The sequence below is a fragment of the Branchiostoma belcheri genome, unplaced genomic scaffold (genome assembly GCF_001625305.1).
Source record: "Branchiostoma belcheri isolate BF01 breed outbred unplaced genomic scaffold, Haploidv18h27 scaffold227, whole genome shotgun sequence".
Classification (NCBI taxonomy): Eukaryota; Metazoa; Chordata; class Leptocardii; order Amphioxiformes; family Branchiostomatidae; genus Branchiostoma; species Branchiostoma belcheri.
Window position 1 is genome coordinate 126,205 of NW_017803791.1, and position 14,272 is coordinate 140,476.

The 14,272-nt window shown below is 42.8% G+C and overlaps 1 protein-coding gene across 1 annotated transcript; it reads left to right on the forward strand.

The window, feature by feature from the left end:
* Positions 1 to 12,353: 12,353 nt before the first annotated feature.
* LOC109470483 lies at positions 12,354 to 13,680 on the forward strand. Its single transcript, XM_019769445.1, has one exon. It carries the CDS (start codon positions 12,778 to 12,780, stop codon positions 13,678 to 13,680), a length of 903 nt encoding a protein of 300 aa, XP_019625004.1. The 5' UTR covers positions 12,354 to 12,777.
* Positions 13,681 to 14,272: the final 592 nt, after the last annotated feature.

Consider the following 14,272-nt stretch of genomic DNA (forward strand, 5'->3'; position numbering starts at 1 on the left):
ATAAGACTAAGTTGAGAAAACTGCGTTTTGAAAGCACATGCTGTACACAGACTCGCAAAATCTCACGTAATCTAGCCATATAAGAAGTCGTTGGCGTGAATAATCATGCTTAGGTTCCCGCCAATCACTATGCTTGACAGCACTTCCGGGCACAGTTCTGGACAGTCAGGCTGTGTCCCGTTCTGTGCCCGCTCAGGCACGGAATGGGACGGGCACAGTTTGGGACACAACAAAAGGTGAGATTTTTGGCTTACCACATCTAATATGAGCCTGAATGTTAAATAATGCGTATGGGCATATGTTACAAAGCTATGCATCGGAAACGCCCTCTATTTTAGTATTGGAATGTTTTATTTAATTGCTGAGTCTGAATGTTAAACAATGCATATGGTGCAGAGCTATATATCACAAACACCCCCTATTGAATATTTTTGGTACTGACATGGTTGATGTAGTTGCTGAGGCTGGAAGTGTATGAAAGACAAAAGTAAGTGTATGGAAGAGAAAAGTCAGTGTAGGGAAGACAAAAGTATGTGTATTGGAGACAAAAGTCAGTGTGGAGAAGATCTTAAGACAAAGGTCAGTGTAAAGAGGACAAAAGTCAGTGTAAGGAAGACAAAAGTCAGTTTGGAAAAGGCAAAATTCAGTGAAGGGAAGACAAAAGTATGTGTATTGAAGACAAACTTAGTTTAGGGAGGACAAAAGTCAGTGTAGGGAAGGCAAATGTCAGTGTGGAGAAGAAAAAAAGTCAGTACAGGAAAGAAAAAGGTTATTGTAGAGAAGACGAAAGTCCGTATATGGGAGACAAAAGTCAGTGAAGGGAACATAAAAATTCAGTATAGGGAGGCAGAATTTAAAAAAAAATATTGTAGGGAGGAAGACAAAAGTCAGTTTAGGTAAGCCCACATTTAGTGTAGGGAAGACAAATGGCTGCATATAAAAGACAAAAGTCAGTGTAGGAAAGACAAAAGTCAGTGTATGGAATACAATTTCATGTATGGAAGACAAAAGTCAGAGTCAGTATAGGGAAGACTAAAGTCAGTGTGGGGAAGGCAAAAGTCAGTGTAGTGAAGACAAAGGTTATTGTGGAGAAGACGAGAGTCAGTGTATGGGAGACAAAACGCAGTATAGGGAAGACAAAGATAGAGTAGGAAAAGCAAAAGTCTGTGTAGGAAAGACAAAAGTCAGTGTAAAGAAGGCAAATGTCAGTGTAGGGAAGACAAAATTCAGTTTAGGAAGACAAATGTTATTGTAGGGATGAAGACAAAAGTAAGTTTAAGCCTCAGTCACAACTCGCTGTGCGTGCTTTTTGTCCGTACGTTTTTGTCGTGGCTACGTCTGCTACGTTTTTTCTGCAAACGTAGGGTGGCCGGCCGAGGGAGTACGTCACTCGCAAGGTGTACGTACGTGGTCTGCACGACACGCCTGACCGTCAGCGGTTGCGTGCATCGTACGTTGCGCAAGTGGTAAGTGAGTTGTACGTGCTTACAACGTACGATCTCTGTGCGATTGCCACGTTGCCGGGTACAGGCCGTACCTACACGTACGGCGTGCGCACGATTTCCTTACTCACTCGCACGCTGTAAGTGCGTGCACCTCCTGTTAACTTCATCATCACTAGCCGCCCTGGTGTCTTCCGTGGCCCGTTTCTTTGGATCTTGTCTGGTAGACTTCTTCTGAGCCTTCCTGGGCATCTTGGAGACGAGTTGGCAGTCGCCCGTCAAGTCGTCTTTATATACTGTAGAAATGAGGTGCGTTGCGCGTGCGTTGCACGTGCGGAGCACCTAGTATGGTGCACGTGTGTTCTGCGTGGTCATTGAGCAGGTCAACTGGGAAGTGAGGAGTAAGCACGGATGACGCAAGCACCGTGCGTGGCACTGACGTGCTTCGTGCGCTGTCCGTACAGCAATTGCACGTGAGAATAGTGAAGTTAGACTCACGGAGTCCGTACGTTGCACGCTCATAGGCTGTACGGGGCACGCGCGTCGCACGTACTCGCACGCACGTGTGGTAAATCCGCAGACCGCAGGTAGAATGCACTTAAGGTTCTACGGCGTGTCTGCGTGCTCCCAAATCCGTAGGATTCCGTACGGAGGCGGTACTCACCACGCACGGATGCCGTACGTTTGCCCACGTTTTTGCACGTAGACAGCACGCAGAAGCACGTACGGCGAGTTGTGACCGTCGCTTTATGGAAGACAACATTCATTGCAGGGAAGACAAAGGCCATCATGTGTACCATAAAAGTTGTTGATAGGGTTTAGAGTTCTTTTTTATGTTGTCATTTTTTTATATTTTTTTTTAGTTAGGAATGGATATCGCCAGACTGGATGTCATTTCATGACACCCCCCTCCCACCTGTATGATTTTTAGTTTATAGACGTTTTCTTTTGTTTTACCACTCGTTTTGTTACCTCTAGAAGACGGCTTTACAGAGCAGACTATTTTGCGTCCGCACCAGGCTATATAGATTGACCGCCGCTAAAGAATCTAGCAGGATATGCAAAGCTTGGTATGAACGCCTGGGTTTAAGAGTTTTCCTAAGTTTATACTAGTACATGTCGTTAATGTTTTCTGTACATGGCCCTACAGCGCATGGATGTACAATAGAAATAATTATCACTCCGCTTTAGTAAATTTTTTGGTAGAAATGGCGTGAACCCCTGATACATTTTGGCGTATACTATCGGTAAATCAAGAAAGCACTCCGACGGACGCCGATAGAGTGATAATTTGCAACACGTTGTTGTGAACGAAAAGAAATTGCTGAAGATAATAAACTAAAGACTTGATCGTCTGTAGCGCGTTTTGTTTTGGGTGCCAAATTATAAACTTAGCCTAGAAGTGCAGGGGACGTGCAATTTTGAAATTTCTACTGCAAAAAAATGTGTTTATTAGTGGAAGTCATAAGTGATCATGATTAGTTTTTTTTTTTGGGGGGGGGGTCGTCACTGAATGACATCCAGTAAATTTCTAGCGGGAACCAATCAGAGGGCTGCTGAATAATTTGAATAATTTATCAAGGCCCACGGACGCGGTTCTTTCACTTGTAAAGTAGCCAATTACCACCGAGCCGGTGGCACACGATGGGCAAAAACATGTATTTCACACCCATTGTACGTCGACATAAAGCGCTTATACATTACAAACAGAATTTTCGTAGGACTGCCATTACTTTAGTTTGCAGCATGTGTATTGAGAACGAGTATCTTCATAATTCTGCTGGCTTTTTGTAGAAGAACGGCGCAATAAAACAGTTTTCAATACCAACACGACTTAGCAGATAACACGTAATGAAGCCCACTTTTTACGCAGATTGTAGCACTACGTAATGTTACACAAACTAACAGTAGATGTTTTAAGGAATTCACAGAAATGACAATGATAGATAATGTTACGCATATACATTATACAGCACAAAATAAAGAGTAACAGTAATGTAGTCGTCTTTGGCCGGGTATGGCAAGTTATAGTACGTACATGTATCGGTTCAATCTTTAACGGGTAAGTTGACAGCAACAAGCAAGATGCATAGGTTCTATTACTTTTGTAGCTCACTTGCGTCTAGATTTGGGACGAACCCATGTTACTTTTTCGCCGCAGTTTTTCATGTAGTGGTTACTTCGACAGCCTTTCCGCTGACGCAAAGCTCCTTGGTTTGAGGTTCCACAGTTCTTACAACGTTAGCGCTTGAAGTGGTGTTGTCCAAGTTTGTTGGTCTGGTGATGTTGTCTTTGTTGGCTTGTTGTCTGTCATTTCCCTCCATTTTTATGTTTGGCGGCCCGTCTTCGATGGGTTGGGTTTGCTTCACAAATCTCGGCTTCGCTAAGATCCGTTCCTTCCCGTACGTAGTGGTCGCTCCATTAGCGCTAGTGCAGCCACATTTGAATGTGTAAAACTTAATGTCTACAGTCCCGTTTTAATTTGTTCATCAAAGTAGATTTTACTAAGGTATGACTTTACTAACTGATTGTGGAAGTACTAGTACTTAGTTCTGATGTAAACAAGAAACAATATACGCGCTCTGGTTGAGTTCATGGCATTTACATGAAACAAGGTGCTAATAGCCGCTAGTCGGTGACGCGTCAGCAGCCCTATGATTGGTCCCCGCTAAAAAATCTACTGGATGTCATATAGTGTACACGGGGGGGGGGTTAACTAAGAGATATTGTAATGCTTCGCTGTATTTTTCCGATGTATCTGTTTCCAAACTTACTTGAATATTACCATGTCGACTATAACCCTTGCTAACTAACAATGTACAGATTTCTTTGTCTGGTAGCCCGGCTTTCTGCATAAATTAACGCCGTATTATGTTGGTGCCATATTGGATCTACGGTATATAATAGGCAAAAAAAAACAACTAGAGTTCGGAGGTCTCATGCCTTCGACAGTGTGATATTGTTTTGGTGGGTGTTGTGTGTGTGTATAGTGTAGGTTTTTTGTGAAGATGATTATCGTAGTGAACGAAGCAACAGACTATTCACCAAGCCTGTACCATGTCTTTCTACGGAAATACGGATCGTAGAATTCGGCAAAAAGAAGAGGAGAATTGGCCTGGGGAGTCTGGCCGCGAAAGGTTGTTTTCTTCCCTCCGATACGCGGTGATCCAAACTTCAAAACGGCAAAAACTCCTTCAACTAAATTATTCTTCTATGCAGCCAGTGTTGTTAAGTTGAAGCGTGCGATGTCCAATACATTGAAGACAATTGCAAGTTACAAAATCACACAAACTGGCCAATTGTTGTGATGGTATGTGGTATGTAAGATAAATGGGTTCCTCCTGGTGAGTTGTATCTCTCTAGCGGGCTATCTGACCCTTTAGCGGCATACTATTCCCTTTATTTTGGCCGTTTTCTACTATTTTTCCAGTGATCCATGGTGCCTGGTAGAAAGTTAATCTTCCTCCACAAAGAGAAACTCATTTATCATATATGCCTTACTTGTTAGAGGGGCCGTCGTATCAAACTTTTAGCAGGAAACAGCCCGACTTTCTATTCCAGCCCGGATAGTGGTATAGATTAGCCCAGGTCCTCCGGGGACGTTCCCAGAGGTACGACTGGCAGGGCTGAGGTCAGCCTCGGGTGACCTACCTAACCGTCCCAGTCTATCCTGTCAATGCAATTTATCCTGGATAGAATTCAAATAAAATATGTATCCTAGTTGCAATTTAACAATCTTCAATTTTTGAACTAGTAGTTATTTACTGGTTATTTCTCAGGTTGGCGACGCAGTTTGGCTATGTTAGTTTTCTTGTGGGGGCCCATCGGACCATAATATGGTCGTGAAAATCTATCCTTTCAATGGCAGGGCTTCTCTATTCCTTCACCACACGACCCATTATGAAGAAGATTACAGGCATCAAACTCAAAGTCATTCATAGAATACCGCCGTGCTCCTCGCTAAAGCCACAAAGCTTATAAAGATTAGATACTGCTCAATGCGTTCAGACCACTTCCTTCTAGTGACCTGGCCATTGTGTACAGTATACCAACAATGTTCTCGATTAAAACAAAGTTTGTGACCTTATATCGGGTTTAAATCTTTAACTCCTGTTGCATTACGATACGATATGCACAAATGTACTACACAAGACTGCACAAATGTACATGCTAATGTTGTAGGTATTACGGGAAACCTATTCACATTATCCATATTCCAGATTTACCTGGGTGCCAAACTGAGATACTTTGTGTCCAGTGTGCTATGGGTCTGGCAACCAGGCTAATTCCAGATGTTCACACTGGGGGCCACAGACCTGTCAAATAAAGCACGCTCTGCTGGGGCACTGGGCCACTAATGTTTTTTCAACAAACAATTTCAAAGAAAACGTTTTTTCAACTAAAACCAATGTTGACAGCTTCCTGTCTGTAACTTGTTGTTTTAACCTAGATATAAATAGGTTTCCTGTATTCCCTACAACATTAGCGTGTACATTTGTGCAGTCTTGTGTCAGGGTTCACAAATTTTACAAGAGTTATGCAGTTGCTCCAGTACATGTAACAAATATTAATAAAAAGAAAGATTGCCTTTTCTACATTGTACATTATGAATGATGTATCTATGTGTGTTTGAAGGCTGGCCGAGTCGTTAACCCAGCATTAACCCAGTATTAAAACTTTCAGTATTAATGCAGCATTAAGCGCCACTTTCGCCAATTTCGCAAGGATTCTGTTGTTTCAACAAACAGGAAAGTTTTTTCCAGCTATCCTTGTGGGCATAAAGCAATGTAATCCACAGAGGGTGGAAACCAAAAAGGTCTAGTGCAGTATGAAAGACATATAGATTTCTCTTATTAATTAATCAAATTGGGTCACAATTTACATAATTAATATCTGTCAATGTTCCTCTTCCTCTTGTTTAAATATGCCACCATTTCAATTGTTCTATCATGGAACGCAGCAGATTTATAGACTTTTGTCATTAATTATGTAAATTAGATTGTGATTTGCATAATTGTCATCTAATTAGGTCAAGCATCACTTAAGCTACCGAGATACCAAAAATAACAACAATCCGTCAACCGGTTCTTGAGCTATCCTACTTCAAACATTTTCAAACAAATGCCTCTGCATTTCCCAAATAAGCTGCTACGGGGCCCAAACTTACGGCACTTCTTTCTGAGCACGAGAGCTACCTACCATCCTAAAAATCATGACCCTAGCACGTCCATATCACGAGATTTAAAAACCAGAAGTTTCGCTGCAGTACTTTCTAATTCAATGACGTGGGGACCCCCCACGAAGCCCATATCCGAACTTGACCTTGGTATTGTCAATGGTAACTTGCCAACTAAAAAACATGAACATCCATTTAAAGATTCTCGAGTTATCTTGATGACAAGAAAAAACACAAGAAACAAAGGTCAACTGCAGTGACATAGAAACCCCCACGGGGCCCATCTTTGAACTTGACCTCGGCATTTTCAACGGTAACTTGCCCACTAAAAATAATAAACATCCATTTAAGGATTCTCGAGATATCTTGATGACAAGGAAAAAACACCAAAAACCAAGGTCAACTACAGTGACTTAGGAACCCCCCACGAAGCCCATTTTTAGCCTTGACAATGGCCACCCCTAAATCAACCTGCCTGCCAAAAATCGTGAACCTCGGACCTTGCCTTCAAGAGTTATCGTGCCTAATCTGCCAAACAGTGCAAACCCGATTTCATAACCTTCTCCGAAGGCATAGCCTTCAGTCGAAGGCAATTACTGGTCAGAATTTTCCCAAACTAGGCTATTGGATAACCTCGACCTTGATATATTTCACTTGCTAACATGTCCGTTTTCGTTGGTGATGAGGCTGTTGTGTAAAAATGATTTTTTGAAAGAGACAGAAGATGCTAGGTTTACCTGTACGTTGTTGTTAGATGTGTATTGTGGTGTAATGGTTTTAAAATATCCCTGTTTACCATGTTTGGTTTTTGTAAAGGAGCCTTAATTTACGTCGATGAAGGTTAGACATCCAGGTAATACGATACGCCAAAAAACAGTTACTCAAGCAACTGGATATGATTTTGAAAACGTCAGACGTTTCAGCTAGTATCCACTAGCTTTCGTCAGTGACTGAGAGACCAGAGGGGAAAGCAGGTTTATAAGCACAACCTGTTGATTGATATGCAAATAAAGTGAAGACAAATTTTCGGAAGTCGAAAAAGGAACAAAAGTCAGACAAGTCAAGACAAGATGATGCAAATTAGTCTGAAAGCTCCTGTTATACAGAACAGGAGATTAAGTGTTGTCTGTCCTTGGGGCTGGGAGTGCCAAATTCCAAGTGCCGGAAAGATCGACCCGTAGCCCCCCTTCCCTGCTGAGGGTGGGGTTGTACATTCTTTCATATATTGCCTCTTTAACACCCCGTTCCCACCGGCGTGTTTCGCGGTCTAAGATATCCGTGGACTCGAGTTTGAAAGAGTGACCCTGGTTGTGTTGTAGGTGGTGGAAAATAGCTGAGGAGTAGCCGTTGGCACTAGGTCGGCAATGTTCTTTGTATCTTACTTTGAGCGGTCGACTTGTCTCTCCGATGTAGGTGTTGTTACAATTGGGATCCTCACATTTGAGTCTTTAAATAACATTCGCCTTGGTACCTTTGTGAGGTCGGTCCTTAGGGTGTACCAGTCTTTGTCGGAGGGTTGAGTGAGGTTTGAAGTTAGTGGCTATGTTGAAGTTTTGGAAGATCCGTCGGAGTTTCTCAGATACTCCTTGGACATACAGTTTGTTTCAGATGAACCTGTGCTGAGAGACTCGCCAAAGCACACTGGAAATTTGGGAGGTGCATAAAATACATACAGATCGGAACCTCCTGATGACCAGTTCGCAAAAAAAACACACACAAACACACACTCACACAAAGCCCAAGCACCATTTACAACTAATAAAGGCAACAAAAATATCAAAACGGCGGGGGGGGTAAAGGGGTATAGAAGGCCATGATGCTACTTTCCATTACAAAAGGTATATTTGAGGCGTGGCCGGGTGTGTCGGCTCGGCTCGAGCATGCGCATTTGGTTTCACCAAGTGGGGGAGATAATTACGATAATTGCCGCTAAATTATGCATACGTCATTCGTGGAACAAAGGCAAACACCTGAAGTTTCCACACGTGTACACAGGTATCCCGACGATGTGCACGCAAATTTCCACCATAGGACACGAAAGGGAAATTTGAGCGGTCCGTTTCCCACGTTTTCCACAAGTTTCCCACAGCGGACACGCCACGTGTGCACCTTGGAAATCAGTGGGAACTCGCGGAAACTTCGGATTTCCTAGCGAGTATCCACAAATATCCACGAGGGAAATCTCGGTTTTCGTCCGGTGATCCTAAATTGGACTCTAGTACATGGAATTTCCTTATTTAAAGACTACTTTTAATGGAAACTTCTGGTGGAGGTTTTGATGCAAAAAAAAAACATGTTCTAAGCCAACATTACACTCTCTGCGATCGTTATCATCGTCCTCAGTTACAAAACCTTCAAAGTTGATGCAACTTCACCCGAAGATGTGATCTTGGACACAGTTAGCTTTTCTTACAAAAATTTGTTTCGTGCTATGGTTGTCTCATACTGCGTCTTAGTGTAGTCCATCACTCGTTCGTCGACCCGGAAGTCTGCTACCCTCCCAAGCTTCTGTAGACAACTACTTGTCATTCTGTATCTTGCCAGCATTTTAATAATCAATTCCTATGCACCAGAACCCGACCCATGCCCTGAGCAAGCTTTACACGGAGCTCCTGTTGCCTCCCAGTCTCAATCATCTTGGATGTGTGGAACCTGCGACCGGACAGTGGGTTGTGATGACAGAGGACTGGCTTGTCACACCTGTGGACAGTGGTTTCATGCCCACTGCCATGGATACAGAATGTTTGAGTCTAGCAGTAGAATACGCTATAAATGGAAACAAAAGTCAAGCGGGTGGGCTAAGCTTTAAATGCCTATATAGACTCGACACACCGGTATAGTAAGTGTTAACATGTTGGGTGGACACCCGGCGATTACGTCTGCTAGACTCATTTCTTCAGGTGTATGATGACATGCAGACAGGCTTACTCAGTTGTTACTAGGATTTTTGAAGGGAAAATTTGACTTTAAAAAGCGTCTATGGTAAGTATTGGCATGCATATATCCATTTCAGTTGGTTTTACTTTAAATATCGTGCAACATTGGTTCTATAGCAGTCGTTCTATACATTGGGCAAAAAAAATTAGGGAGATAACACTAGTTGCTGTTAAGGATACAAAAATTTATATTGATTTTAATAAGTAATATCCATGCATTTAGAATTATGACAATAAATGCATCGGCGTCTCGATAACATTTTATTAAAAAAGCTAGATAAGAAGGTTTTAAGAGCAATTACCATATAGGCAACTAATTTATTTAGCAATATATAACAAAATAAAGACCATGTTAATACTTGTGAATTTTGAGCGAACGGAAAAAAAACATTTTTCTCGCCACCCCCACATTTCTGTATTGAAGCATCCAAATGACCTCAGATGACTTCAAATGAAAGCTTGCTCTATTCTTTTGGCCCAAAATAACCAAAAATGGAATACCAGTTCTGCCCCAAAGTTCCGGTGAACTCATATGAACTCTTAACCCTATCTAGACCGGGGGGGGGGGCTAAAAGTGCCCGCGGCAACTTTAGCGTCTGAACGGCTAGAGCTAGAACCGCCAAACTTGGTGACTTTTTCTAAAATATTGTTGGCAACAAATCTGTATCAGTGGAATAAGATTATGATTTTTCTTGTTGACATGGCAACGGGTTTCTGACAGGCATTTTTTGCCAAATTTAATAATTTCCATTTAAACAACAGGATGTTATGGGTTTTATGTCACATTTTATGTTACACATTGTTTCTAATATTAAGAGTCATTGCACGAGAAAACCAGGAAAAACCAGGCAGAGGTCGGAAGATGGGGGTCGGCCAAATCGGCTCATACTTTGTATGTGAGATATGTATGAGGAACTATTAACAGCCATATAGTTTAAACCCTCCAGCTATTTTTCGTTATAGAGTTCTGGGACCCCCCTCCGAGAGCCTCCAAAATCAGGTAATTTATGGCTGAAAATTACTGAACTTGCGATGGCTGCACTGATAATTCTGATAAAGATATGGATAAAACGTTCATATTACCACAAAGCATAGCTTTTCTAGTTTGACAGACCCAAAGTTCAAGAAGACACCTTGAAGTTATGAGGGTGTGACAGGGGGTTACCTGAACCAAATGAATGAAAGTAGAATTTTCATCTCTATGAATTTTAGTCATCTTTAAGTCCCATTATCTCATATGGGCAGTGGCTTTGGTGAATGGTTTTACTGTGGTTGGAGAAAGGAACATCTACTGATTCAAAAACAAACGTCGTTGGGTTGGGCCATACATAACGCGAGCCGTGACTGAGGGGTCTTTATGGGGGATTTTCGGGTTTTGGACTATACTAAATCGGGCAATGACTTCTCACCACTGGGTACGTCAGGGCCAATGTGGGCATGTCGATGTGTGATAATCATTAGACAACTATCGAAGAAGCTTTAATGAATTAGGAATGTTGATTTGGGCTCTATATGGGGGATATGGGGATACCTGTAAATGGGACTAGGCTGATTTTACACATTTTATTGTTGTTCTCTTTCTGTAGATCGCAAATAAGTTCCTTACTAAAATATTGTGTACATCAGATTTGTGGTAGATATCAAAAGGATTTATATGGGGGTTATGAGGACTCCAGAAATGGAGATTCCTTTAAATACAGGTGCCAAAAATAAGCAGACCTCTGAGCTAAGTTGTACATATTGACACTTACCAGCAGAAGAGATCTGGATACATATGAGCAGGACCATAGCAAAAACAATGTCTGAATGCTATCAGTAGGGTTAGTACAGCATGCTGCTATTACCAACCTGCGATGTGCCAATGGACTGTTGCGTAGCATGCACAATATATCTGATCATACATTGATTTAGCGGTATCTCATTTTTTTCAATTAATGTACAAAATAATGGCAACCATTTTTGCCTTCGTCGAGCGAGTGTAGAAGTTTCGGCAGGCGAGTGGATTGTCAGCAAAACATGTGAAGGACGTTAAATGATAGACATGAAGTAGGTCAGGGTGTAATGTAAGCCGTGCCTCACTCCCCCTGTCTGGGGCTGGGTGTTGTTTTTGGCTGCCGACCCTAGGGTCACCCTAAAGATAAGGATCAGACTGGCTTTCTTGGCTTCCATGAGGTTCCTTAAGGGGGTTTTAAGCAAAGTCAAAATTGTTAAAACCAGTTCTAAAGGGTGTTAAACAACAAAAGCTGTATTTGGCTTAACTTGCGTTAAGGTGTTATATGCAGGTTTGAGTTATATGTATGTCACTGGTTGAAATTGCTATGCCCGGCCAATCAAATGTACATTTGACATGTAAATTCACCAATACCCCAAATATATCCTCCAACAAGCTTTGGGTCAAAGGAGTTTTGAGTTCGGCAATTTATTGAGGTAAGATTTTTACATTTTATTCTCATCTTTGTTTTAACCTTTATCTTACTTAAATTCTCATGTGATGTCATAATGTGATCTATAGCTTAGAAATGTATGAAGTGGTTTTACGGAATCCTGCATTATATGCGAAGTATGTGCACAGTTATTTAGTGTGGCACTATACAAACTTTCTTTCTTTTGCCGTCAATGCCCTGTTGAAAATTTACATAGTAGTTCATATTTTTAAATTTGATTCTAAGAAAATATGGTTTTGTCTTCTTGTAGGGCCGGGTAAAAATGAGTTGCTCCTTTGGAAGCCCGGAGTCAGGGTGTGGGTCCTCACATTACGTCCCCACAATCACATCAGTCATTCCCTTGTCTGCCTAGTTAGACTAGGCCTCAGTCAAAGCGGCCTTAGTCGGGCAGATCTCACAGAGCAGGACCTGATTCTAAATAGATCGGGACGATTCGGGTTGTCTGCGGACGACAGGAGCAGTTTGACAGTCTGTCCAAACCATCGGTATGCCCTGACAACGCAATGGATTGGAGGAAGAAGGACCACGTGCACCCATCCAGATCACAAAGGCAAGAGAACTCCGCTGAAACACCCAAGACGCGTATCACTTTCTTTGTCCCATCACATATACACAACGTACAGAAGAGTGGTACCTGTTGGATCTGCAATATGTAATCCTTGCAGAAAACAAGCATCAAAGGATACAGAAAGTGGTGACATGGAAGAACAAGAACCAGACCAGAAAGTGGCGACGTGGAAGAACAAGAACCAGGACCAAGTCAGGCTTCTGAAAGTATCATGGGGCCCTTAGCACAGCCTGTACCATCGACCTCTGCACCATCATTACAGACAACGTCTGAAGTCAGTCCCCAAGAGGAGGGAGAAAGTGAATCATCATCATCCATCTCTGAGGTTCCTGCAGCTAAGGCCACCTTTGAAAGCCAGAGTAGCAGTACTACAAGTGAGGGGGAGGCAGACACAAGTATCTGGGTCGATGAACAGCACCAGCAGGAAGTGAACAGAGAATCACTTAACACAGCTATCGACCGGATAACAGAAGGGAGGGTGAGTCCCATAAGATCGAGTCTAAACACACCGTGGGAAGAGGTAACAGAAAGACAAAAGAACTACTATCTCAAGAAAGCCAGAGAGGCAGTAAAAACCACGATGGCAGTCATTGCGCCAGGTCAGGAACAGGATTTGTGGCGTAGTCTAGTACAGGCACCACCATTTTACCGTGAAGAACAACCGCCTGCGAAGAAGAAGATGTGGGATCAACAAACAGTACAAACGTTAGTAAAGGCGGACCAGGGAGCAGACACATGGCAGACAAGGCAGCAAATGCTATCCTTGTTTGCAGATGACTACACAAAAGATGAACTTCAGCAACTCATCCCCGGACTGTCTAAGTGGAGGATTGACCAAGCCAGGGTGCACGACGCAGAGTCAGGCCCAGGAGAACCTGTACAACAACAACCCATCTACCGCACAAGACTCAACCCAGTAAAGACAGACCACTTTCTCGCTTTTTCTCACACAACCACACCTGCTGTAAGACGTCGCATATGGAACCAAAACTATGAAGCTGGACTGAGGAGAAACAATAACAATACCTGCCGCAATCCGCACACTCCTCCCATCAAGAATCATCACCCAATACCAACAGTACTGCGCTGGCGTCAACTTCCAACCCCTCCCTGACAGAACCCTCTTCAAGATCATACATGTAGAGGTATGTGCTGCAAGTCGACAAAAGTCACTGCAAGGTGTTGATTATATATCTACCGAGGGCACTGAGGCATTTGATACACTGTGTACTACTGTCGATGCCCTTGTTCAGAGTGGCGCATCAGGAGCCTGGGGAAAAACTACCACGCACAAGCTTAAAGAGGGAAAGCGGTACCTCAAGACAGACTGTAAGACACATGTAGACCTAGAAGATAGATGTGGTGACCACTGCATTGCATTTGCACTCAGTGAAAAGGGTAAAAACACCTTGGCTGTGAAGTGCAACCATCGCCATGAGATTGCTTGCGATCGACGTGCTGATATTCTTGGGTTTCAGTCACGTGACCCGACCTTAGCGACGGGTGTTATCCGCCATATTGGTGTACCTACAACCCCGCGTAGCCTACGCGCTATGTACATGGTTCATTGTTTTGTAGCTGGTTGCGGGTCAAAAAAAGTGGTAACACAGTGTATCTTTTCAATGTGTGCCAAGGTGATTACAAATCAAGGAAAGGACCAAGAAAAACTGACCGAAAAACATCGCAGATTGTGGATTTTTGCGATC

What these genes read in the sequence shown, in the direction of transcription:
- LOC109470483 (XM_019769445.1), top strand. Translation starts at nt 12,778, where the DNA reads ATGGGGCCCTTAGCACAGCCTGTACCATCGACCTCTGCACCATCATTA.